Here is a 27,589-nt window from a genome sequence, read left to right as displayed (position 1 = left end):
TAGACGGAAAAAAATTCTTACGACAGTTGTCACGACACTTTTTGCTAGAGTTGTAATTGCTACTTATGTATAAATTGTATATTTATTTCCTCAAAACTTGCCATATCCCGCGTTGTTTTTCCGTGAAGGCTCAGTAATAATTTGTTTCTGCATCTTAACAGTAACTTTTTCATTAATTTTATTAATATCTACCAAATCTGTGTGAAGTGTACGTATTATTTTAATTTCAATCAATTAATAGTGTTGGTACTTAACTATTTAGATTTAATACACAAAAGTAAATAATACCTAACTACCTCATTATAGAACCATAAAGTTTAAGAAAGTGATATTTTTAATTTTTTAGACTAAAATGTTCATAGTGTTTCGGTTTATTTAGTACACTTAATTAGTTATTAATTATTTTATTTATATTATATATTATATGGATAAATACTTACATAAATCATAATGTTCATTAAAATACGCATCAAAAGTGAACGAAAAACGTTCATAAATTTATAGATAGTTAACTACAACCAAACTTTAAAATAAAATAAACTTATATTTATTTATTATCTGTTTATTTATTATCTCAAATAGCATGGTATTTATATTTAACAACATTTTTCACAAATCTACTTAAACATGGAAATCGAAAATCACCTTTTTAAACTATATTTTTTATAATATATATATAGCAATGAAATAATTGTAAAGTTAATATAATTTTATGCAAAATTAATGGTAGAAAGTTAAAACAATCGATAAGATTCTAATTTCTAATTTAATTCATTTATAAGATGAACTCAAATTCCCGTTAATTCAAATTAGTTTTATGCACATCTTACAGGATCCGACATTCTTCACAATTATTTTGGGGAAATAAAAATGTAACTGGTATATACCTACCTATAGGTTAAAATTAAAACATTTCTAACATTAAAGCAAAGTTTATTTTTCAGACAAAACAATACAATAAGAAAAAATGAATAACAAAACTGGGCCCACTGTTGATGTGGTAGAAATCGAGAGGCATTCTGATTTAAAGAATAACTGGTGGATGCCCAATGGTTCTGTGCCTTGTCTTCATAGCATGAACGACCTAAGGTAAAATCAATCTCAATTATAAACTATATAATCTGTATTTTTTGGTAAAGACGTCACATACCTTGATCTTGTTAAAGACAGACAAACCGTTGTTCTTTATAGGTGTTTATAGTGTTATGTTGTTGGCTGTTGCATGTTACCAGGCCAATGCAACAAAGAATATATAAACATTCTGTATCTTCTAGATAACATAATGGAAATGTTCGCAGCGAATTTTCTATTTATTCCTTATTATACATACCTACCTATGTATTATTTTCAGTCCTGCATAATACAAAATCGTGACGCTCATATTAATTTTTATCACAATTCTTAATAACCTATTACCACAGACTAATAATAATATACTACGTATACAACTATTACTGACAAATGTTATACCTACTTAGCCACTGAAATTATAAACACATGCAAAAATTTACGATCTGCATTTCTTTCAAAACGTCCAGAAAGACCAGAAACATAATACATATATCGTAGTCTATCGAAATCTATTAAAAAAAAGTATAAAACCCAATAAGATTTCCTCTAAAAATGACCTTGATCATAGTTAACTAGATGTTTATAAAAATGTTTTTTTAACACTTGACGTTTGGTTTTTCTTTTTTATCAACATTCAGCAATTACCTATGTATCGATTGATTTACTATGACGCTTATTATAATATAACTTATTAGTTTTTTTGTATAGTAAGCTATACGGGCAATGTCGTGTCACGTGGAAGGCGTCGGTCGCCAGGTTTATAGCTAGTTGAGGGCTGAGGCGATCGTCGAGTTTAAATTTAGGTCAATGTATATGTACTAAATAAACGATTTTTATTTATTTATTATTTTTATAGTTAGTGCTGATATTTACGAATAGTACAGTAATTAATAAAGTATACCTATGCTGGAATGTATTTCCATTTCCATGCAATTATGTTACACCATTAATACTTCAATGGTATTTCAATTTACATTATTAATGGTTTACATGGCTACAGCCATTTATAACTATTATACCACTACCAATAAATCAAAATTTTCTACGAGGTTTATACTTTATACCTAGTAGGTACCTACTTAGGTACATATTTTCTAGTTTAATAAAAATAAGGAAAATCCTCATGGATTCCAAAATTATGCAAATCTTGAATAACTTGTAATAACAAACAGATCTATTTATCTGTTTATAATAAAAAAATTAACACATGTCACGTACCTAAACCTACCTAATGGCATAGAATAATAACTAATAGTATCTAGCTAGCTACTAAAATGGGTAGGTTTGCTTTTGAAAGAATTTTTTTCGAAATTCTGCGACGTTTTTCGTTTGTAAATTGTAGATAATCTATTGGTCCTAGCGATATTATAGTTTTTTCAGTAGGATAACACAATAAATGAACAATCTGGCACTTTTTTTTATTTGGTAGTTAAGGAAAGAGGAACCTATTAGATAAAGAAAGAAAAATAAATAGGTTATTTATAAATAGCCGTCTAATTTTAAAATAAAAATATCGTTCGGCAAAAATACGAAGAACTCGCTCTAGCTGACTTTGATATTCTTTTTTTATAATTATAAATTACATAAAAATATTTTTTTTTTCGCAGAATTCCATACATTGTTGACGGAATAACATCAACAAGGACTATCAAAACCGGCGATCTACCGCTCGCTAACATAAAAATATTGGATATCGGTTGTGGAGGTGGAATAGTGTCAGAGGTAAGAAATATTTTATAATAACCGGCATATAAACAAAATCAAATAAATATAGCCTACTAGCTTTCCACCCGAGCTTCGCCCGCGTTTTCAAGGAAAAACCCGTTCCCGTAGGATTTCCGGGATAAAACCTATCCTATGTCCTTTCTCGAGTATTAAAATATCTCTATACCAAATTTCATGCAAATTGGTTCAGTAGTTAAGGCGTGATTGAGTAACAGACAGACAGACAGACAGAGTTACCTACTTTCGCATTTATAATATTAGTATGGATGCCACGCCGCGCAGGAATGAGGAAGTTTTGTTCTTGTCAAAGAATTTATCAAAACGGTTCAGTCGTTTCGGAGCCCATGTCGATGGAAATAAACAAAAAAAAAATTAATTTTTTTTATAATATTAATAATTAATATTATGTACTTATGTGATGTATTTTATTCTTCTACAAAAAACTCAAACAAATTCTTAAATTGCAGATCACAATAGGTAATTAATAATTATGATGCAAATTGCAACATACACGTTTATTTCATTATAAAAAATGAAATACATATTATTTATAATTACCTACCTACTAGTTAGTTCTTATTCTTAATATGCGTAAAGAATTACAATAAATATTCATATTCATACATTATCTTCTATGCCTAGATTTTATGCACTTCAAGTGCGTACTTTTTATTGAGTAGAAATATATATTGTAACTTAATATTACAGCCATTAGCAAAACTAGGAGCAATTGTCACGGGAATTGATCCAAGTGAAAGTCTCATCGATTTGGCCATAGAACACAGCAAGAATTTCGGACCAAATAAGCCAACATATTACTGCACAACATTAGAGGTAGGTAAATAAATGTCTATCGTTCAGGTATTAGTTAATAAACAACAGATACCTAGCAGATATTTAAGGAATCAAACCCGATTGATATATCTATTAGGTTCATTATGGGCATTAATATAAAAAGACCTCAGCAGAATTTGTAAACCGGAAGGCGGAAACTGCACTCATTTCTATATTTCGTTCCCTAATGCAGGCTTATCAGTCTTATTGCTATTTAAATCTATCAGCTATACTTCTATCTTAAACGTAGAGATAATTGCAAAAAATTGCAACCTACGTAATTAGATGTTCAGCAAAAAATCTTAATACCTATATATATGCATATTATCTTCTTTCAGGAACACTATACTATACTCAATACATATTATCTTCTTTCAGGAACACGCTCCTACCCATCAAAATTACTACGATGCCATAGTAGCATCAGAAGTCATTAGCCACTTGGTCAATAAAGAATTATTTTTCAAGTTATGTGTAGAAACTCTCAAAGCTGGTGGAAAGATATTCATAACTGCCCCAAACAGGACGTGGATAGCGTACTTTTTAGGAATATATTTGGCTGAGAATGTTCTAAAAGTAGTTGCTAAAGGACTACACGATTATGAGAAATTTATATCTCCTGAGGATGTCTCACGCATATTAGAGAAAAGTAAGGCCAAATGTTTTTTTTCTTTAACCTGAACTAACTTTGTTTATTATTATTAGTTTCAGTCTATATAGAATAGTACTAGCGGTCCGCCCCGGCTTTGCAAGTGGTTCAAATTTAGCGTTCAGGCATCATGTACCAAAAGAAGAAAAATTGAAATCGGTTCAGTAGTTAATCGAGTTCATTTGAACGCGATTAACTACTGGACTTAATTAACTACTGAATACATACTATAGTAAATATAAAATAGTAAGAAAACATTGTTTATAAACTATGTTTTCTTTTTGTTTCAGACAACTGCAAGGTGGACAATACCCGAGGTTTAATTTACTTTCCCTTTTTGCACCAATGGCAATGGATGTATTTCAAATCTCTATGGTATGCGCTAGAGGCAACTAAATTGGAATGATTTTAACGAGCTGTATAATAAAGATTTTATTATACTTTATATTTTTACTTTCCCATATACCTAAATACCCTTTGATTCTGAATTGAATTTTACAATTATTTTCGTATTAAATTGCATTAGATACCTAGCGAGCAGAGATGTCAAGTGCAATATGCAAGCCTATACAAATACAAATACATTTCACAATAATGAAATTTTCAATATTTTATGGTTTATACCTACGTAGAAAAAATTATATACCTATAGGTAGTTAGATACTATAAAATATTACCTTTCCAATAGGAAAATCGTTTGCCAAAAAATCACCTACAGCTTTTAGATAGCTTTTAGATTGAAAGTCTACATTCGTCAGTTGTGTAGGTATTTATTGAAAGGCGACGTCTTTTAGAAATATAAAAATTAGCTTTAAAATCGTCAAATGAAGAAAATAAAGAAAAAATTATTCATCTAATTTTGAACGTTGGTAACTACATTCTTTAAGGTGGTGAATGAACATATGTATAACTAGCTGTGCCCGCGACTTCGTCCGCGTGGAATAGTGACTGCATAGTAGTTACTACTAAACACACAATTACTGAGTAAACACGTCTTGAAACACGTACTATCATATACAACTAAATTATAAGTACTTACACATTATTATAAAGTTAAGAAATAAAATAAATAATAACACAAAAGAACTGTTAGTAAAATTTATTACTAAACTGAGCTATAAAACTTAGGTACAGAAGAGTTCAAAATTTCCAGGATGTGGTTATTCTCCCGCTCCCATATTCCTTCTACTTTCACAGACTTTCAACTTTTCCCTTTCACCCCTAGTAAATGGCAGAACCGATTTTGATCTAAACCATGTCTAATCATACCTATATATTATGTACATGTCATATCCTTTCGTTTGGTACTCCATTTGGATTATTTATCCCCACTATCACCCCTAAGGTGCCCTATATGTAATAAACAGATTAACCAATTTTGATAAAACATTTGTAATTCACACGTCATTTGATATGCCGCTTGATTATATTATTATTTGACCACATTCGATTATTCATTCCCACTTTTACCGCTATAAATCAATAAATGGATGAACCGATTTTGATTATATATGCCTCATCATACTTCTCACGTCAGGTCATGCCCTTTCATTTGATATGCCACTTGGGTATATTATTTGACAACTTTTATTCCCACTTTTATACCTATATTCAATAAATGGATGAACCAATTTTGATAAAATACATATGTCTTATTGTACTTTACACGTCATGTCTTTCATTAGATAAGTCACTTGAGTATATTTGATAAAATTTATTTATTTATTCCCACTTTTACCCCTATATCAAATAAATGGATGAACCGATTTTGATAACATTAGACTACTTAATTGTTTCTGACAGGTCGTCTTTTTTCATTTGATATATCACTTGGGTATAACAGACAGCATTCGTTTTTCTCATTCCCACTTTTGCCCTACATATAATTATTGGATGAACCGATTTTGATTAAATATGCCTCATTATACTTCTCACGTCAGGTCATGCCCTTTCATTTGATATGCCACTTGGGTATATTCGACAACTTTTATTCCCACTTTTATACCTACATATTATATCCAATAAAAAAATGGATGAACCAATTTTGATAAAATATTATGTCTTATTGTACTTTACACGTCATGTCTTTCATTAGATACGTCACTTGAGTACATTTGATAAAATTTATTTATTTATTCCCACTTTAACCCCTATATCAAATAAATTGATGAACCAATTATGATATAATTTGACTTGTTGTTTCTGACAGGTCGTCTTTTTTCACTTGATATATCACTTGGGTATAACAGACAACATTCGTTTTTTTCATTCCCACTTTTACCCCTCTATATAATAAATGGATGAACCGATTTTGATTAAATACCTATGCCTCATTATACTTCTCACGTCAGGTCATGCCCTTTCATTTGATATGCCACTTAGGTATATTTGACAACTTTTATTGCCACTTTTATCCAATAAATGGATGAACCAATTTTGATAAAATATGTCTTATTGTACTTTACACGTCATGTCTTTCATTAGATACGTCACTTGAGTATATTTGATAAAATTCATTTATTTATTCCCACTTTTACCCCTATATCAAATAAATGGATGAACCGATTTTGATAAAATTTGACTAATTGTTTCTGACATGTCGCCTATTTTCATTTGATATATCACTTGGGTATAACCTACATTAACAACCTACATTAACAACTAACATTCGTTTTTTTCATTCCCACTTACCCCTATATAATATAATAAACAACTAATGTAACAAAAAAACGCATCTAATTCGTATTACCCGTTAGCGAGCTACGGTGGCACAGATGACAGACAGACACGCAATACACACATAGCGGTCATAACACCCCTCTTTTTGCGTCGGGGGTTAAAAATATAATACCTACGACATAATTTCAAAGACCTTTTATATAGAAAATTTACCTAGAAGTAACCATAATGCTATTTGTGCAGGTTTTAGACTTATGAGCAAAAATCTAAATAAAGGTCCTTTGACCCCCCCTACTACCCCCGCAGCATAACCACCCCCCCCCACGCTTGGGGACTTTCGATATGATCATCTGGACATGTCAAGGAATAACTTTAGCGTATAATTTACGTAATAAAGTAATTCATGTATAGAATGCCTTAGCAAATGTTCGCTGTGATTACTTAAATGGTCATAACTTTTTTATTTATGAACCGATTGACATGAAATAAACACTAAATGTTAAATGAAGTTTACCACAATATATTAGTGAAAACCGCATCTAAATCGGATAAGCCGTTTCTGAGATTAGCGTGTTCAAACATACAGACAAACAGACAAACAGACAAACAGACAAACAGACAAACAGACAAACAGACAAAAATTTTTTTAACAACAGTTTTGGGTTTGGGATCGATTTAGTAATAACCCCTGCTAATTTTTTTTTACATATTTTCATTGTACAGACACCACTTTTCTAGAATTTTATTATATGTATTGATAACTTTTGACTCCTATGAAAATAAATGTTCACTGCGTTGTCCTCACTAGATACACGATTACAGCGCCCTTCTTTTATTTCAGGATGATTTCATCGCCATTCATTGCCATTGTCTACAAAATTTGTTATGCTAATAAGATAAAGAAGTTTCACTTCAAAAATAACAACGACACACTTTTTTGTTATGTACACAGTATTTTAATACATTTATATTACTAGTAAATAAAGTAGAAATACATAGTTAGTTAGGTACAAGTTATTTGTTTTCTAAATTTGAAATTTCTTTTTTGAGTCGTTCAGCGAGTGAAAAAATAAGGTAAGTCTACTTAGTTTTTAAAATACTGCACTTCTACACCGTGAGCTAAAATTAACATAATTAAATTTCAAACAAAAAAGGTGCCGACCTCTTTTACGCATACAATATAAAACATTATATTTTTTTTAGTAGGTAATTGGCAGTTGGCACCAAAACATATTAAAGAAACTCCATAAATTTATTTATTTACTAGTTAGACTTAGTCCGCCCCGGCTCTGCCCGTAGTATGTACAAAGCATTCAGGGACAAGTATAATTCCTGACATTAGGGTCTCCAAGAAATTTTGATACAGGGCCCCACTACCCTACTGCCACGTTTAGACGCTTGCGTTCATACTAATTCATAGTGACATTCAGCGAGCACACGCACGTTCGCCCGTGTTTATTTGTTTGTACCGTAACTTTACATCGTAAGCGCACGGGCTGCTTGAGGGGCTACTTGCCATCGTCTGAACGTACCATACAAATGTTCGTCGAGTGACGAGTCGATCAGCGAACACGAATGTGAAAATGCACCATAAAGTCAACATTCTTACTTTATGTATAAGGCAGGGCTAATTTATGTATACAGTTGCATATTATATAATATGTAGTTTTTTTTACACTAACGCAGTAATAACTTGATATTATACACAACTGCACTGGTGTTAACAGTATTTTTTTATTAATTACCTTATAAAATATTATATTTATGAGCATCTATCCAGTCTAGCCTGTCTAGTGTAAAGTACAAAGGTAAAGGTACGTATTATTTTTTTCCAAACAATTTACAGTGCTGACAATACAAATATTAATAAAGAAAATCCTTATTTCATCCATAACAAGCGAGCTTTTTAAAAACTTAGCGACTGATGATGAGAATTACTAGCTGAACGACTTATAGATATACGATACTTACAGAGAGAAATACTAGGTACTTAAAATATTATGTTTATCTTTTTCTCAGATATCTGCTAAAATAATAACAATAATGAATAACAAAAGTGGTCCCACCGTCGATGACTTAGAAGTCGAGAGGCATTCCGAATTAAAGAATAACTGGTGGATGCCCAATGGTTCCGTACCTTGTCTTCATATCATGAATGACCTAAGGTATTATAACACTAACTGAGCGATCCAGTAGGTCTCTTCCACAGATTAATCAGATTGTCTATTTTTTGGTTTAACTTCGTTGGTTTAACTAGTCTTAGCCATACATTTGAAATTTCCTATAGAACTGTATCAGTTTTTTCTTTTTTTGCATGCTTTAAAAATAAATTCAAATAAATTCTGAATTCAAAAACTATAGTTACCAAACTGCATATTATTATGTCTAAAACCTTATACTTATATTTTTTTTTACATAAACAATTTTTTTAATTTTTTTTATTTAGAATTCCATACATAACTGAAGGAATAAAAACTACAAGGAAAATAATTAAAAACGAAGCCTTGCCACTTGCTAACATAAAAATACTGGACGTCGGCTGTGGAGGTGGTTTAGTGTCAGAGGTTGGTATATCTATTATCATGTAGGTACCTATCAGTATGTCGATGTATCAGTGTGGTATCCGTAACAAATGGGTCACTTTTATTTTAAATTAGCATCATTTATGGTAATATGTAAATTCCGTTGTGAGAGCATTATGATAATCTCCCCATGACAATGATAAATGAATGGTTTCACCGCGATAAAAAGTAGCCTCCTAATTATTTCCAGACACAAAAAAAATCGCTCTATTTCGGCGTGAAAGAAGGGCAAATTAACTCACTTTCACATTCATAACATTAGTAAGGATATATTATCTACTTAATTAATCATTATTTATTTCCCTGTATTACAGCCATTAGCAAAATTAGGAGCAATTGTCACGGGCATTGATCCAAGTGCAGGACTTATAGATTTGGCCAAAGAACACAGCATCAATCTCGGACCAAATAAACCAACATATTACTGCACCACACTTGAGGTAATTATACGCCTATCGTTAAGGGAATCATGTTCTAAATTATTCATAACACTAGGTACCAATGGCTAATAATAAAGGAATTAGGTAAGATCTACAAATAAGCGTACGTAATATTGTTCCCGCTTTAGGCATGGGAACTGGAATTTCTTTAGGGAAACTCAATATTACTTGTATAAAGATTTTATTTTCAACACCAACGCCCCATTTGCACAAAGGTTTCTTTATGAGTAAAAAAATACATTCTACCCGGCCAATAAATAATAAATAAAAATGACAATCCATGTCGGTGCGCGCGCGATTGCTATTATAAATTAACAGGCGTAGACATAATCCTCCCCCCGGTGAAAAGCGTAGATTTTCAAGCTTGAAGGTCTTCAGAAGTGGGCAGAGGACACAGTCGAACCAAAGGTCTTCGAATGCAGCTTCTTGTAGTTTCGACGTCCGCAACTCGACAAACGCCGTCTGTTCCATGGAATAATCGAACGATACGCCCCATGCGCCAACAAAGTGGTGGAGAATTATCCTCTTGAAGCAGTACGAGGTCTCCGACGTTTATTTTTGATTTGTCAACCTTCCATTTGGTTCGTAGTTGCATTTCTGAGATATACTCTTTCTGCCATCTCTTCCAGAAGTGTTGGCGAATTTGTTCAAGTCTGCCATATCTATTCAGGGAGCTCTCTTTAGCGTTATCCAACGAAGGAGCCGGCAGTGCATTCAATGGTCTTCCGATTAAGAAGTGCCCTGGGGACAAGGAAAGGAAGTCATTGGGGGAAGATGACATGGGACACAGAGGACGGCTATTGAGAATGGCCTCCACTTGAGCAAACAATGTCGAAAGTTCCTCAAATGTGAGATGAGTATTGCCCATGACTCGCTTTATATGAAATTTAGCGGACTTAACCCCGGCCTCCCATATTCCACCAAAGTGAGGAGCGTAAGCGGGGATAAAAGAAAATTTTATTCCCTCCTGAGCAGCAAACTCAGAGAGAGGTTCCTGATTAGCCTTTAGAAAACTATTCAATTCTTTCACGGCAGCTACAAAATTTTTACCGTTGTCGGAAAACATTTCGGTTGGCTTCCCACGGCGTGCCACAAATCTGCGAAGTGTCATAATATAAGCATCTTTTGTCAAATCAGACACGACCTCTAAGTGAATGCATTTGAAACGCAGACACACAAACAAACACAAGTAGCACTTAATTACTCTAGCACCGCGTCCTTTACGATTAAGAATGAAGAAAGGGCCTGCATAGCCACTCCAACAGACTTGAAGGGAAAGTCAACGTTGACGCGATTTGAAGGTAAGTCAGCCATTTTTGGATTATAGGTCTGACCACGAAGACGAGTGCAGGTAACGCAGTTTTTGAAAAGAATAATTTAATTAGTCAATTAATAAAATGCCGGTAAGTTTATTATTTTTATTTTGTTTTTAGAGTTGGGTAAAATCGTAGAATGTAAGTGAAAGTTATTTGAAGTTTTGTAAATTTAGAATATTTTTTAAAATCAAAATTAATTTCAGATTCGAGGGCTGTATGGACCTTGACTTCAGGTAAGTCTTCTTCGTATTTTTTGTTAAGTTGAGGCCATTAGGGCATTGAGATGCATCGCTAAACGAATGTAAACGATTTTTGGTGAATCGCAAAGAACTCTACGAGAAATATCGATGTTTGAAAGAAATTTTAGATTATCAACAACATCCAACCAGTCATTTTTGGTATCCTGCGACACAGGTTCATCCCACCCAACACCCTTGAGCCACAATTTTTGGAGCAACATCTTTGGTTGAATAATACACGGGCTCAAAAGACCCAAAGGATCGAAGATTCGAAATGAACTTGAGAGGATATGTCTCTTTGTGATTTTGTCAGTATGAAGTGGAATTTCGATTGGAAAATTGAAGGCATCCTTCGATGTATCCCAACAAAGTCGAGAGTGCTCGACGACTCACTGATTGTCAAATGTTCTGTATTACTTTCGTGTAAATTTTGAAATAAGTTTTTTGAATTAGTTTTGTACTTTCGTAGAGGAAAACAAGCTGAATTTAGAGCGTTTGAAACTGAATTTTGAATGTATTTAAGTTGATCTTCATCATCATAGCCGGTGATTAGATATTATTTCGTCTAAATCTTTTCTCAAGATTTAGGAATCGTTTTTTAGCTTGAGAGTATGAATCGCCGAGGCAGTCAGGTGAGTCCTTTAGGGGTAACTTCACACAGAATCTGCCGCTTTCTAAGCGAGTGGTGGTATTTAGAAAGTGTTTTTCGCATTTTATGTCATTTTGACTTCGAACAGTTTTTTGGGGTAGCTCTTCAAGCTCCCAGAATTTTGTGAGCATTTTGTGAATTTTGTTAGAAGTAGGGTTTGTAATTATGGCATGATTGCAATGAGTTTCGTTACTACGAGAATTATTGATTGGGCCAGCTATTAACCAGCCGAATTTAGAATTTTGCAATTTAGGATTATTAGGACCTAAAGAAAGCTGTTCGCTTTCTAGAATGTCCCAGAAGATATCTGCTCCAATTAAAACTTCAATCGGAGCTGGCTTGTAGAACTCAGGGTCCGCCAAAGTTAAAGAATTAGGTATTTTGAGACCTTGAATATTAACTGGCGTCTTAGGTAAGCGGCCCGTCAATTCGTTGAGAACAAGACATGAAAGAGTAACGCAGTAGTTGCTATTTAGAGATTTTAATTGAGTGAGACAGCTTTCGTGCACTGTATTAAAAGAATTATTGCCAATGCCAATGACATTCATTGCCTGCAATGGGCAAGTTCTCAATGACATTCTTCGTTGCAGGGATTTAGTAACAAATGAAGACTGGCTGCCACAATCCAAGAGAGCACGAACCTTTTCTACTTGCTTATTAATAGGGTTAAAAACTTCTATCAATGCTGTAGATAGAAGAACATGTTTGGACATTTGTCTAGAAAAGGCTGCTACAGATTCGTTTGATTCAACTTGTTCATCTGTGCTGAAGTTGGCAGTGACGTCATCATTAGAATTATGGAGAAGAGTGTTGTGTTTTTGCTGGCATTGTCGACATGAACCCATGCGGCAGTCACTGACAGGATGCCCTTGTCTGAGGCAATTTCGACATAATTTATATTTATTTACATACGACAGCCTATCTTGAATGTTTTTAGACTTAAATGTAGAACAGTCATAAATTCTGTGATTTTCGTTACAAATTATGCAAAGATAAACGTTTAATTTATTTTGATTAGATGTAGAAAATGAATTAGTATTTCTATTTGTATTAAATTTATTATTTTTTTGTGAATTTAGTTGTGAGGGACGTGACGTGAATTGTGATTTAGAATTATTTTGGGATTCATTATTAGTGCCAATCTTATTGCGATTTAAAGATTCTAACACATCTGCACGGTTGATTAAAAATCTTTGAAATTGTTGCAAAGTTGGAATGTCATCAATAGTATTTCGATACTCTTCCCATTTAACAAGAGTACATTTGTCCAATTTAGAAGTCAAAATAAATATTATAAGTACATCCCAATAGTCAGTAGGCTGACCCAGGCTAGACAAGGCGCGCAGATTTTTTGTAACATGATCGACTAAAAAACGTAGTGACTTGTCTGACTCACGAGTTAAAGATTGAATATTAAGTAAAGAATCTAAGTGATGATCAACAAGAAGCCTTTTGTTATTATACCTGTCGCAAAGTAACGACCAGGCTGCCTGGTAGTTTGCTGTCGACACTTCGAGATTAGAGACAATCCGTGCCGCATCACCCTCAAGGTAAGAAAGTAAATAATGAAATTTATGTATATCAGTAATATTTTTGTTTTTATGAACCAAATTTGAAAATGTATCGCGGAACTCTAGCCAACGGAAGTATGAACCATCAAACTTTGAGATTTCGATTCGTGGTAATTTAACATTTGAGTCTTGATGGAAAGAGTCTTCATTGCCCATCGATTTCCTACGATTTTCGTTGTCATTAAATAAATTATCATATTGTTTAATCATTATTTTAGCAGAAGCAATACCTTGGACGAAATCGTTCTCAATGTCGTCTCTTTCATCAATCTCAGATTCTATATTTTCAGAATTAAGAACCTCAATCTCAGTCTGCAACACATCAAACTTTGTTGACAATGCTTCGAATTTGCCAAGTTTCAATTTAAATTCAGCCATTAATAGTTCATTCATTGAAATAGACTCGCTAATTCTGTCCAAATAATTTTTAAATTTTGTAATTTGGCCCTTAATAGCAGACCTTTTTGAATATAAATCTCTTAATAACTTTGGATTAGGTTCCGTAGACATTTTGTAAAATAGTTTGATTGAATATTGTTATGAAATTAAAATTTAATTGTATGTAATTATTTTGAAATTATGTAATTATTTTTCGATTAATTAATTATTTAAATGCACGTCAACAAGCTTGATAAAATTATGGAAGAAATAAAATGCTTATCTCACGCTCCTCGCCTGGTGGAACCTGCCGCTGGTAGCCGGGCTGCTGCTCTCACGCAGCTGCTTCACAGAAGATCGTGCAAGCGATATTTAGTCGCCTGAGAAGACGGCTCCTGAAATTATTCGGCGAAGTCGAGTTTATAAGCGAGAAGGGCTATGATATTCGAGATTGTTGTTAACAAAAAAAATGAATTTAATTTGGAACAAATGAATTACGATTTACATGCCAATCCCGCAAGGGAATCTGGCGTGAAGATATGATAATAGGTATTGATAAACCAATATTACTATAATTTAAATTGTTTTACACAAATGGAAGCGAAATAATAGGTAATTTTTGGATAATTATGAACGTGAATTTTATGTTATAAGGTTAGGTATAGGAATGTGTTATTGGAATTAAGGATTTGCACTTAACTTGGTACTATGAGCTGCACTCCGGCACGACACTTTAGCTGTATCGTTGTTCAGACGAGCAGGTTATCCTTTTCGACAGGAATCAGTCCCAAATTGAAGTCGTCAATTCCAGAAACAATGTTGCGTGGATGTGTAGATATTTTGTAATTAACTCGTATTTTGCGGTGAAATCCGTTTTCGTCCTGTCACGGTCGCCAAATTGTTCCCGCTTTAGGCATGGGAACTGGAATTTCTTTAGGGAAACTCAATATTACTTGTATAAAGATTTTATTTTCAACACCAACGCCCCATTTGCACAAAGGTTTCTTTATGAGTAAAAAAATACATTCTACCCGGCCAATAAATAATAAATAAAAATGACAATCCATGTCGGTGCGCGCGCGATTGCTATTATAAATTAACAGGCGTAGACAAATATCATAATTCATAAATTCCCTGCATTAGGTAAATATTAGTTTACACAAATGGTTAACACGAGAACATAATATTGTATATCGATGAAATAGAAATAATCAGATTTTTGAAGTGAAAACTTCTTTAGCGGCGTTGGGTATAAAATCTTAAACTCGGGTCAGGACACGTGGCCTGATCGAAAAAGCGTGACGGTTTTTTTTTTACACGCTTTATATTAGCTTCACCAGTATGTTTGTTTGTTTGTAACCGACTTCTTTGGGCGCGATTTTGACCCACTTTAAATGGCCAGATTTCGTTCAAACTTTGTAGATTTATTGAGGACCGATGACAATACACTAATTTGATAAAATTTTCTATTTTTTAGTTCGGTTTTCTATAAAAAGCGTGTTTTTTAGTTTTTTTAAACTATTATTATTATTATTAGCCCCATAGAGGTTTCTTTGATCTGTGATTAGCCCTTATATACCACGCGCGGCACTCCCGTCTTTTTTTTGGAACCAGTGCGCATTACTATAATTTGTACTGTGATACAGTTTTGTTTAAACAGGTACCTATATAATTGTTTAGCTCAATAGTGATGAAAGTTTACAATTTCAGGAACATGCTCCTAATCATCAAAATTACTATGATGCTGTCGTGGCTTCGGAAGTCATTAGCCACTTAGTCAATAAAGAATTATTTTTCAAGTTATGTGTAGAAACTCTCAAGCCTGGAGGAAAGATATTCATAACTGCCCCAAATAGAACGTGGTTAAGCTACTTTTTAGGAATATACTTGACTGAATATATACTTAAAGTAATAGCCAAAGGACTACACGATTACGAGAAATTTATATCTCCTGAGGATGTCACACGCATCTTACAAAAAAGTAAGTCTTAGAAGCTTTTTTATTAATATTGTACTTAGATAACTAATTACATCTTTATTATTGAAAAGCAAAAGTATATGTGAAGATAGTGTTTATTTTTATTCCATTCTTCTGCTTGTACATACTTCCTCGTACCTCTATAAGCTTTAGGTATAATAATATATTATTATTAGTCTGTGATAATATCTATGACTAACGTGACCAAGCCAACTAGACCCTTTTCAACTGTGACGTCACCCGCCCATGTCTCGGGTACAGATAGCAAAAATAAAAATATTAATAATATCACTGTTCGCTCTCCGCTATGAATAGTCTTATTTTTCCACATTTCGAGGGCTGTCTATGAATGAAAGGAAAGGGTAAAAACTTAAAGAAATAACAACAAAAAACTTAACAGTCAACAACAAGATTTAACGATTTAACAATAAAACCGGCCAAGTGCGAGTCGGGCTCGCGCACAAAGGGTTCCGTAGCAGCAAATATAATAAATTACAGTTAAATCAACCTATCTCAAAAACTATAAGAGATACTTTGATCAAACCAAAAATCGTTGAAAGAGTTAATTAGCATGCATCACCTCTATTTTTTTTAGAATTTTATACCCCGTAGTTATAAAAATAGAGGGGGGGGGACATACTTTTTACGACTTTGAGAGCTGATATCTCAAAAACCGTTCACTTTAAGAAAAATGTTTTTTAGAAAACTTTATATCATTTTAAAAGACCTTTCCATTGATACCCCACACGGGTATGTACATCGAAAAAAAAAATTTCATCCCTCAGTTACATGTATGGGGGGCCCCACCCCCAATTCTTTTTTTTACTATTTAGTGTCATATTTTTGTAGCGGTTCATACAACACATATTCCCATCAAATTTCATCACTGTAGTACTTATAGTTTCCGAGTAAATCGGCTGTGACAGACGGACAGACGGACAGACGGACAGACGGACATGACGAAACTATAAGGGTTCCGTTTTTGCCATTTTGGCTACGGAACCCTAATAAAAAGTACAGAAATAACTAGCGATGCGAAACGTAGATGCGTCGATGCTGCGATCCGTACTAAGGCGAACGCGGTACCTGAGGCGGTAAGCGGGCGGGGAGGCCGCATTCCACCCGAGAGTCTAGTTGGCTTGGTCGAATAATACCTATAATTATTTATTTAATAAGTCTTTATCAAGTTTTAATCTCAAATGATAAATTATTTACGTTTGAAAAAGTAACTTAGGTAAACTTCAGATTGTAAACTTTTCAGTAGGTAATAGATTATCTATTATCTATTATAGATATGATTTTGTTATAAGTTCTTATGTAGGTATTTCCTTTGTTTCAGACAACTGCAGAGTAGACAATACCCGAGGTTTAATTTACTATCCCTTTTTACACAAATGGCAATGGGTGTTATTCAAGTCGATATGGTATGCGCTAGAAGCAACCAAATTGGAATAAGAAATTGAATTATTGTGTGATATTTTATACTATGTTTTATTACCTAATAAAGAGTTAATTATTCTTTGTTACTAAACTTTTTTGTAGTTTACCAAAGTTCGGACGCTTTTAAAATTGTTACACTACCCATGCTATGAGCTATCATGAACAACAGTTGCATTTTTTTGGACTAAATGCTAAATGGAAACTAAATAAATTTAAAATTTTGGCGTCAAATAACTGGCTTACCGATAATATTAAAATTATATTACTTACTAGCGGTCCGCCCCGACTTCGCCCGTGGTACATATTTCGCAATAAAAAGTAGCCTATGTTCTTTCTCAAGGTCTAAAGATTATCTGTGCCAAATTTCATCAAAATCGGTCGAGTAGTTATGCGTGAAAACCATACATACATACATACATACAAACTTTTCCTCTTTATATTATTAGTATAGATTAAAAAATTATATTGAAAATTTACTGTTAGAAAACTAATGGCTGGTTCACACTTTGATTAGTGCGAGTGCAGGTGATTAGTGCAGTGTTTAGTGTTTAGCGTAGTGTGTAGCGTCGCGAATTGGACACTACTCGCACTACACACCTGCACTCGCACTAATCACCTGCACTCACACCACTAATCAAAGTGTAAACCAGCCATAAGTAACTAGTAACAAGTAGTTACTAGTTACAATTAATTAAAAAGAAAAATAATCGTCATCAAGAACAAGGTAACATTCAGATTTTACTTGAATTTTATGTTTTACTCACAGGTTTTACCGCCTTACCGTTATTTTTTCTGCCATTTAGGAACCGTACGTTACACGTCTTTGCGTTACACAAATATTTAAAAAAATAAGTCGTTGACACTACGCTCAAATCTAATATGCCAAAGTACGTCATAGAAACGTGATCATGATTTCATAGATTTCGTAAAAAGACAATTTTTAATTATATTATGAGATCGTAACGATTATGAGGAGGGCAATATAGGGATAGAACTAAATTTTAGGTTTGACTAAACGGAATGTTTCTGTTATGTCGCTTTTCAAACTTCTAAAAGCGCCCAGCTTGTTATTTAAGAAAAATGTTATTACATTCGTTATTATCCGTAGGCAGGATTTGGGTGGTAAGTTGTCTTTATTACATTTTTTTTCTCAAAACCCCGTCTAGAATCTGTCTAGAAATGTTTTCGACTAAACATTCTTGCTACCTTAACGTACAGAGTGTGGTCAAATTAAACTATATTCCTACAGACTTATCGTTATTGCCTATTTCTTAAAAAACCGTACGTTTATGCTGTCAGACTTCCCGCTCAACTACTTACCTACTGCTGCTTAGAAACATAAATAATACCCTTATATATCATTAGTATTACCCCCACAATTTATTATTTAGTGCCTACACACCCATAAATAGACCTATAATATTACAGTAATGGATGGAAGACTTCGCTACATAGCGGTTAAGCCGTCTGCATCAATATCCATGCTTAGACAGAAAGTGTGGCATCTCCTCGACCTTCCTGACTATTGTGACGAAATCATCAAACTCAAATCACAAGATGGCAAAGAACTACCATTAACTGAACTGCGGAAAGGCAACGATCCACAACATCCTTATATTTTGGAAGTGTGGCCGCCTGGAAATTCGCATTCGTGTGAGAAAATAAATGAGAATCATACGGATAAGATTGGATATATAGTTAATGTGATTTAACACAATGTAGAAAATTAGAACTGTTATTTTTAGAATCGGAAATCTATTATTTTTCAAGCATCATTATTCTTTATTCTTATAGTAAGGGTACTTATTAAGTGTTGCCAACACATCTGCAACTAATTGCTATGGATTCTTATTTTCGACTAGCACCGTATTTTTTATCGTTATGATATCTAGGTTATTAGTTATAAATTATTAAAATTATTTTTATATTTATTTAGTTACATAATATTTAAAACAGATTTTTAAATATAAAAATAAATTACTTATAATATAAAAAAAAAAAATTCCAGCATCAACCACGTTTCATAATATGATTACAATGGGCGATAGCACAATTCTGAATCGAAACACGAGCTCTAGCGGAGATTTTGAGGAAAATTTACATAATGACGCCAGTGCGAAATCCTTAGGTACATTTTTTTCCATATGCAACTGTTATATTTATTCAGCTTACAATTCCTTAGAGCCCTGTCTTTTTAAGACGCTGCAAAGTCGCTGACTGACGTATCCAAGGAGTAAATATTGAAACGCGTGGTACCCAACACACTTGTCGACGGTTTGGCAACGTCGCCAATTTGGACATTTTCATATTTACTGCTTGGATATGCGGGCATCGTCACCGTGGCGTCGTAGAACTCAGAGCAAAGCTAGGAACATTAGTGTCAAATTCCTTTGAGCTTCCATGTTACAGAAATACTGTAGGTACTGATTTTAAAAGTATTTCTTAATCCTGTTGGATTTTGTAATGATTGTCTATAATCTATATCAATATTATTTTCAGTTCCAGGCCAAGCATTATCCAACAAAACAATGCCAGTTAACAAAATCCAGGATACCAGAGACAATCTACCGAACCTCTTACACGAATATAAGCCAGCGGATATGTCAGTTAAGCTATCTACATCCTCCATCTTTTACAAACTCCACGCTAGACAGAGCCGTGATAATTTCACCAACATTTTGTTGAAAATACAAAACGATCTTGTCATTCTTAGCAACAAATTATCGACTTTGGAGAATAAAATTCACATGTAATTTTTTAAAATAAAACAAAATGTGTTCAAAATAAAGATTTATTGTCAACAAGATTGCGTATAAATAAATAATCTTCTTAAGTGTATAGCTTCTATATTATGTTCTTTATCTGTATGTACAAAATTTATTTTACCTACATATAGACTATAGCATATAAATAAAACCTAAATGTTCCCGTTCAAAAAAGAGGTATATAAAACGTGACTAGCAAAATATATTATACAATTCTAACTCAGTCACATGAGATATATAAGATAAATATTATTTACGGCTTTACCAGAAAAATGTGGTAATGAAATGTAACAACATTCGGTGTATAATCGTATTGAAGTGTTAAGTAGGCTTTTGTGCGCTTTCAAATGTACGTTTTTAAAATTAACAACAAATTCTACCGCCTCGATACTTTCACATGACATTAAGCATTTTTTTGATGATTTCTGAAGGATTTAAGTTTTTTGGCAAATAAGGTAAACTAGCAATGGAATAAACGGTGCTAGATAATTTACCATACCCATTTTACCCATACTCGGTGCTAGATAATTTTAATATTTATTTTATTACAAACATTTAAACACTTTTATTTATTTAAAAATAATAAATTAAAATAAAAATATTTTTCTGGAAAAGCCGTTAATTTTTTTGCGTGCATTTAAGAAGTCACACCCTTAAAAAACTTTTTGATCCAAATGATCTTTCAATTTTGATACAGTATTTACATAAAAGCGCAAGATATTGAATTACAACAAGTTACAGTAAAAATTTAAACTAACAAAAAATTTCTTGTGACAATTTTGTGAACTACCCACTGTTTGTGCCAATATTAATTTTCCGTTGTCATGGTAACGACTCCTTTCTAACATTGGGTTGTTACCATGACAACAGCATTTAATTCTACAAATAATTATTTCAACGTAATAATTCAATCAGTACAGAAACTAGTACATTATCAATGAATATGGCGTATTTTATAAATACAATTCAGTTAAATTTCAAAGTCTTGTATTCTAGCTTTTTTCATCTTGTACAAGTTGTTAGCGTTTATGAAATTTGAAGAAATACGAGTACATTATAGGTAAACCAGAATCTCATGGCAATTTGGGAAATCAAAATTTTGAGTGTGCAACCCTAGGGAAAATGGACTGAACGATCTTGATACTGTGTATTTTTTATTTTGTCCTCAATATCTTTAGTCACATTACACAAGTGGATAATACTGTATTTAATAATGAGATATCCACGTATTATTATGTAGGTACTTATTACATGTATAATATACATATTACTTTTCTAAAGGTAATACATAATATGTATTATGTATTTACACATACCTATATTTGAATATATATAATTATGGCATGTGAAAATATGGATGTAATGATTATGCAGATCAAAACTTATTTACTACATATATTAAACGATTGTTTATAATTTTTTATAAAATAAAACAATAATAAAATAAAATCATGTTTATTTTCGTAAGTATTAACACATTATAAAATTGACTTGTACACCTTGGACTTGACAAATAGCCGAATTGGAAACTCCTGTAATAAGTTTTTATAAAATTATATTTTAATCAACAAACAATATTATAGTTACCTATTTATAACATTTTTAATTTAAAGTATCAAAACGGGTAAGTCCAACTTATCAATAAAATCTTTCATGCGCCTTAAAATTGAAAATTGTGATGTGTTTGACCCTTCTTCATCGAATATTTTCCTATACACATTGTAAACTACACCTCTTGCTTGTGATCGCAGCGGTTTTATCAACATTTCGAAGATTTTGAAGACAAAATCCTAAAAATTTATCATCAACACAAATAATTTGACAACCAATTTGATAGTTGTCAAATAAAGTTGCCACATGAAAATCTTTTATTTTTTAAATATAAATATGCCATCAGATTCTGGTAGACCTATAACACATCTTACGCTGACGTTTACGTCATATAAACGTCTAAAACATTTAAAGCCAGAGTATAAAACTGTGAATACAAATAGAGCTCAAAAACACTTATTTATAAAAGCAATTGGGCGTTTTCTATCACTCACGTACTTAATTTATTTTTGGTACAATTATCTACAGAAAATTTACACTATGACGTATATTTAAATAGAGCCCGTAGAAATATAGAACGAATAATGACCATACATACTTAAGATTAAGTACTTGTCGTTTCATTTTCGATTGCTCGTTCTGTAACAAAAAGAAACACCAAATATATAAGTAATTGTATTTTGAAAAAAAAAAAAAAAACACAAACAACTCAAGAAAAAGTTTTTAAGCTATTGCATAGCTTCTATCGCGGGCCTTGAGCGTGGAGACCGAATCCAGAAATTCCGTAACGAAAATAACATTACACCCCCCCCCCCCACCCCCCCACCACGATTGGCACAGCGGTGATACTTTTTATGCTATGCATAAGGTTTTACCGCGGCAGCAGTTCTCCGAGTGCCATACGTCTTTATAAACGGCATCCGGAGGACTCTTAAAGCATTATAAGATCTCAAAATCATTTTTTAACTGAAATTAAATACAAGTACTAGCAAGATGTTGACATACTTTTTGTAATATTGTTACATAATTTTATTTTATTTAGTACTATAGCAATACGGAAGACAATTTCAATGAAACTGAATTAATATTCAATGCACAAAATTTAAATGGACGACCTCGTATACACTTTAATGGTGTACATTGAATACTTAAAGATTTACGTTTGGAACCCAAATGAGAAACTACGAAGTTGATGTCATATTTTAGATTTCATATTAAAAAATATACCTTACAAAATAAGATATATTAATAAAAAATAACGTATCTTATACAAAATAGATTTTTTTATTATTGATTGACCGTAGCCCGCGGTTTCATCTTCATTCATTTGAAGAAAAACACGAGATGTTTTATAGCCTACATCTTTCTCAAAAATGGACTGACCAGTGACCGCAACCACACACAAACATATTATTTTGAATGTATCTAACTATTATTTAATCAGATTAGCGCGTTCAACCAAACAAACCGTTACCGTAAACCGTTTTTGCCTGTCGACGGAATATGCCGTCAACACAAAACTGCAACCGTCGCCACTTGTTAATTAAATTTAATGAAATTTACATGAAAATCAGCGCTTTGAGTGGAGTAGAGATTGAGGTTGAGTTTTACTTTTTTAGATTTTAGTTTTCATTTTAGTTTAACAGTTTGACTTAATTTCACTCACCTTAACTTCAAGCTTGAATATGCTCTCCGTACAACATTTGGTCATGACTAAGAACCCACACATCTTGTCCTGAACGCTCAAAGCATACTCTATACTTCGTATAAGATCATTTGTCTTCATAACTAATAGCGCTTGTCTGTCCACGTGTTGTAGGCAATGTGTGACATGGTGCAGGAAATTCGGTAACTCGTTTTGGAATGTTGATTTCTGGAAAGTTCGAGAAACAGGTGAAAATTGGATTTAAAGTAAGAACTAGGAGGGAAGGCGTGTTACTTTCAAGTAGTGAAATGTAGAAACTTTTTACTGTAGGTATACAAAAGTTTAACTAACGACAATGCGAATTCACCGAATAATGAATTAAGACAAACAAAATAATAAAAAACAGCTGCTACAACAAATTTCTTTGCAATGACCCACTTATATCTAAATTAATAAATATTTTTCTACGAATTAGTGTGGCAAATATTGGTTTAGTATTATAGCAAATCTCAATTTAGATTTTTATGTTATTATTATGTTTAGTTGCATATGCAGATATCTACTAAATGTAAATAAAAGAACCCTTGAGAAAAAAATTTGAATAATACCAAAATTTTTATAATAATAATACTTATGATGTAACATGCATTAAAGTGTTGTTTTTAAGTTGTTACTCGGATGTATGATTTAATCAATTAAACTCAGAATATTAACATATAAAATGGTATGGTATGTACCAAAACTATATTAACATAATAAAATTTATCTCATACCTCTCCAGAAGATGGTTTTGTGACATCAATTCCTTTCATAATAACGTCCCATGGCCTGCCGGTCACCATGCAAGCAAATAAGCCGTAAAGATCCTCTCCTATCCCAAGATTCTTTGCGTAATTTTTGATCCCCTCTTTATCTCTTGCTATTATTGATAGCCACAATTTGGAATAGTCGTAACGGAATTTCTCTGATAATTGCTGTAAAAGAATATATTTTTAACAGAACTTATCAAAATAAACATAAAAATAAGCTTCTTGATATATGAATAATATGCTTTTTTATTAATTTGATATGGAAAAATAAAATTCAAACAGGTAGACTGAGCTGTATAAGAAATTGTATGAGAATCAGATAATTAATAATTTGATAAAAAGAACAATATAATTAACAAAATGACGTATTCAGACGACAGTGTCAGTGAATGAACAATATAAAGAATAAAATTACAACAACTTACTGCATATAGTCCATGATCTAAAAGGAAAACTGTCACATCCTTGTCTCCCGGATCTTTTCTAACTATAATATTGCCTGGATGGGGGTCGCTGTGTACGAAACCAGTGACAAATATCATGTGTGAATACAGGTCGCCTAGTTTTGTGCACAAGTCTGTTCGGCTAATGCCATGACCCTAGAATAATGTTGACATTTTTATTAATAAAATAAAACAACATGTATCTGCTTGCGAACGAGAGGCAAGTATCTTTAATGAGCAAGAACAAATGAACCGATACATCAATACAATTCATACAGTCACCAATTCACTCTCTTACTTACAAGATACAAGATGACGTAGGTTTCATTTGATGTTTATAGATTAAATAATAAATTTTATAGAAATAAAATACTTAAAATAATTACAGTTCTGTATCTTACTGAATTGCTGATGAAAATGATAATGTGTAATGATGATGATGCAGATTTCTTGTTTCATCAAATCACAAAAATATCTAAAATTAAAATTTCTGTAGGTTAACTAAATCTCCATTTATGCATTTTGTAATTTGCATTGTGTTCGTTCAGCCTTTTTTTATAACAACTGTTCAAAATAATATCTTTAACTATTAAACTTTGTACTGTAAACATCAACAACAGCAAAATTTTCTACTTACATCAATATATTTAGTGTCATTAACCTGACCCCCTGTCACATACTCCATAACGAGCACCCTCTCTGAACAGTAATCCCAAAAAATCTTTGGCACTTTCAGCCATGTATAATTCTTAAATAACTCGGCAACTTTTTCTGAATTTCTGCCTTCCTCTAAGAAATTTAGTTCTTTGGCTATATTCTTTTTTGTTTCCTCAACGAGCCAATCCATTTGAAAGTCGGGGAACACTTTAGACATGACGTTAATTAGAAATTCCATCCAAGTTAAGTCAATAGAAATGTTTTTTCGTACATAATGGTGTTGGACTTTTACGGCCACTTCTCTGCCGTCTTTTAATCTAGCTCTATGAACTTGTGCAAGAGATGCTGTACCTAAAGGCTCAGGATCAAATTCCACAAATAACTCTGAAGGCTAGAAGATAAATAGTCAAGTATAAGGAAAACTCCTTTAAATGTTAAGAGGAAAATTTATTAAGCTTGTTCACTGCATAACAACATACATGTTTTAAAGAATGAAGGTCAATAATGAATAATAAATTGTGTTCAGAAAATATATTGAAATATTGCATAACATTGCATTAATGTGTAACAATGCGATAATAATTATGCAATGTAACATTTATGCAATCCATTATTAATATTATGTTTAAATATTCTTCACAAGAAATTTCCAATTTTAAAGATTCCATATAAAAAATCACAGTAATAATTATATTTGTTAACATTTAAGTAGATGAGTTTATATTTATATTATTTGACACAATGTCTAAATATTAAATTAGATTGGGAATGAAGTTAATTTGAAATTTGAATCATATTAGAATTACTTACATCCTTTTTTAATTCATCTTTAATAACTTTATACAATTCTTCTACAGTATTCCTAGGTGCATCTTTGTGTAAAACCCTCATAGTTGATACATATTCAGAGGGCAGCAAATAATCGAGGGCACCGACGTGCTGCCCAACTTTAATGTACACACCTTTATTAGTTTTACATAATTCAAGCAGTTTCTCTGCCCCTGCTTTATGAGCATCGCTTTTTACTTGCAAGTACTCTTTAGATTCCTTGTCCCATTCTTGACTGTAAAGCATAGATTTGTATATCCTTCCGATATCTAATGCGGTACGTGCTGCCCTAGTATGTCTCACAACAGCAAGGGAATCATAATCACCGTCAGTATACACTGATGTAACAAAAGCTCCGCTACCTATGGCCACACTCCCATACAGCCCATACTTCACAACACGTGACACGTTTCTTATTAGCATGTTGCAGTTTTTAATAAATGTTTCACATAGTCTTCTTTATGTTTTATCCTATAACTTTTTAATTAAAGAATAAACGAATTATCAGCAACAACGTCACCGACCTATCTGTCGATTGACCAAAGTCAATTTGAATTTTGAAGTAATAAAAATGACTTATGACATTGAAACGGCATATTTGACTGACACATGTCAAGTGTCACTAAATTATCATGCCACTCGTGTTGGCCATGAAAGAAGTCCCGTAGAACCTCAGAGGAATAAACCTATAGAGTTCATATATTGAGACAGAACAAAATACATATTTTCTAATCTACTTACTCTTAGTCAATAACAGCATAAGTCAGATTGAGATAGCGATAGAGTATCTGCACTGTCTTCAAACGTAGCGCGCCGGCCGCGGCAGTCAGTTTGTTTTCCAACCAGCTGGTGGGCTCAGTGCGTCAAGTGTTTTTAACGAAATATTTAGAAAATATAAAGTGTATAGTGTTTCTTTTTATTTGTCAGTGTGCTAAAATGACTATTGTATGTTTAGCTACCGGCTATTACTAGTCGAATGGGAGTTTTGGATGAAAACAATGAAAAAATATCTTTCCATCGGTAAGTGATTTTCAGCAAATTGATAAATATTTATGTTCTAACCCTATTTGAAGGTTATATCAAGCGCTTTTTTATAAGTTTATGTTGTAACTGTAACATTTACCCACTTTATGGGGTTGTGGAATACAAAAGAATTAAATAATTTTTAAAAAATGTCACAATATTATCAAGTTTGGCATTTTGTTTACCACCGTAGTGTTGTAACACATCTAGCGTATATTATCGATTTATGACAAAAAATCTATTTCATATTAACGTTGATTTATTTATTTTGTTTCTTATATCAGATTTATATGTAGTTGTTGTAGCAAATAATTGAT

At 32.5% G+C, this 27,589-nt stretch overlaps 5 protein-coding genes across 5 annotated transcripts; 3 read left to right on the top strand and 2 right to left on the bottom strand.

Moving 5' to 3' along the window:
- LOC149902910 (ubiquinone biosynthesis O-methyltransferase, mitochondrial-like) lies at positions 1–4,686 on the top strand. Its single transcript, XM_090109760.1, has 6 exons — positions 1–208; positions 945–1,089; positions 2,679–2,793; positions 3,505–3,630; positions 4,009–4,279; positions 4,570–4,686. Exons 2-6 carry the CDS (start codon positions 968–970, stop codon positions 4,683–4,685), a joined length of 750 nt encoding a protein of 249 aa, XP_089965886.1. The 5' UTR covers positions 1–208; positions 945–967; the 3' UTR covers position 4,686.
- Positions 4,687–8,662: 3,976 nt separating this feature from the next.
- Positions 8,663–17,620, top strand: LOC149902908 (ubiquinone biosynthesis O-methyltransferase, mitochondrial-like). Its single transcript, XM_090109445.1, has 6 exons — positions 8,663–8,766; positions 8,978–9,123; positions 9,405–9,522; positions 9,855–9,980; positions 15,844–16,114; positions 17,451–17,620. The coding sequence occupies exons 2-6, from the start codon at positions 9,002–9,004 to the stop codon at positions 17,564–17,566; spliced, it is 753 nt and encodes a 250-aa protein (XP_089965571.1). The 5' UTR covers positions 8,663–8,766; positions 8,978–9,001; the 3' UTR covers positions 17,567–17,620.
- On the bottom strand, positions 10,101–11,117 carry LOC149902909 (uncharacterized). Its single transcript, XM_090109655.1, has one exon. It carries the CDS (start codon positions 11,089–11,091, stop codon positions 10,339–10,341), a length of 753 nt encoding a protein of 250 aa, XP_089965781.1. The 5' UTR covers positions 11,092–11,117; the 3' UTR covers positions 10,101–10,338.
- Positions 17,621–18,423: 803 nt separating the features above from the next.
- Positions 18,424–20,552, top strand: LOC149902907 (uncharacterized). The gene is made up of 4 exons (XM_090109342.1): positions 18,424–18,673; positions 18,980–19,204; positions 19,560–19,679; positions 20,051–20,552. The coding sequence occupies exons 1-4, from the start codon at positions 18,583–18,585 to the stop codon at positions 20,302–20,304; spliced, it is 690 nt and encodes a 229-aa protein (XP_089965468.1). The 5' UTR covers positions 18,424–18,582; the 3' UTR covers positions 20,305–20,552.
- A 1,682-nt stretch (positions 20,553–22,234) lies between these two features.
- Adck1 (aarF domain containing kinase 1) lies at positions 22,235–26,801 on the bottom strand. The gene is made up of 6 exons (XM_090109341.1): positions 26,232–26,801; positions 25,402–25,812; positions 24,747–24,920; positions 24,286–24,486; positions 23,534–23,740; positions 22,235–22,506 (listed from the first exon to the last, which is right to left on the bottom strand). The coding sequence occupies exons 1-6, from the start codon at positions 26,670–26,672 to the stop codon at positions 22,390–22,392; spliced, it is 1,551 nt and encodes a 516-aa protein (XP_089965467.1). The 5' UTR covers positions 26,673–26,801; the 3' UTR covers positions 22,235–22,389.
- Between the last annotated feature and the right edge of the window lie 788 nt (positions 26,802–27,589).

The sequence above is a fragment of the Colias eurytheme genome, chromosome 14 (assembly GCF_061535395.1).
Source record: "Colias eurytheme isolate Ceu_HAF_F1 chromosome 14, ilColEury1 Martin Lab GWU primary, whole genome shotgun sequence".
In the NCBI taxonomy this organism is placed as follows: Eukaryota; Metazoa; Arthropoda; class Insecta; order Lepidoptera; family Pieridae; genus Colias; species Colias eurytheme.
The sequence above is the reverse complement of the archived record's forward strand: the minus strand, read 5'-3'. Positions and strand labels throughout refer to the sequence as shown.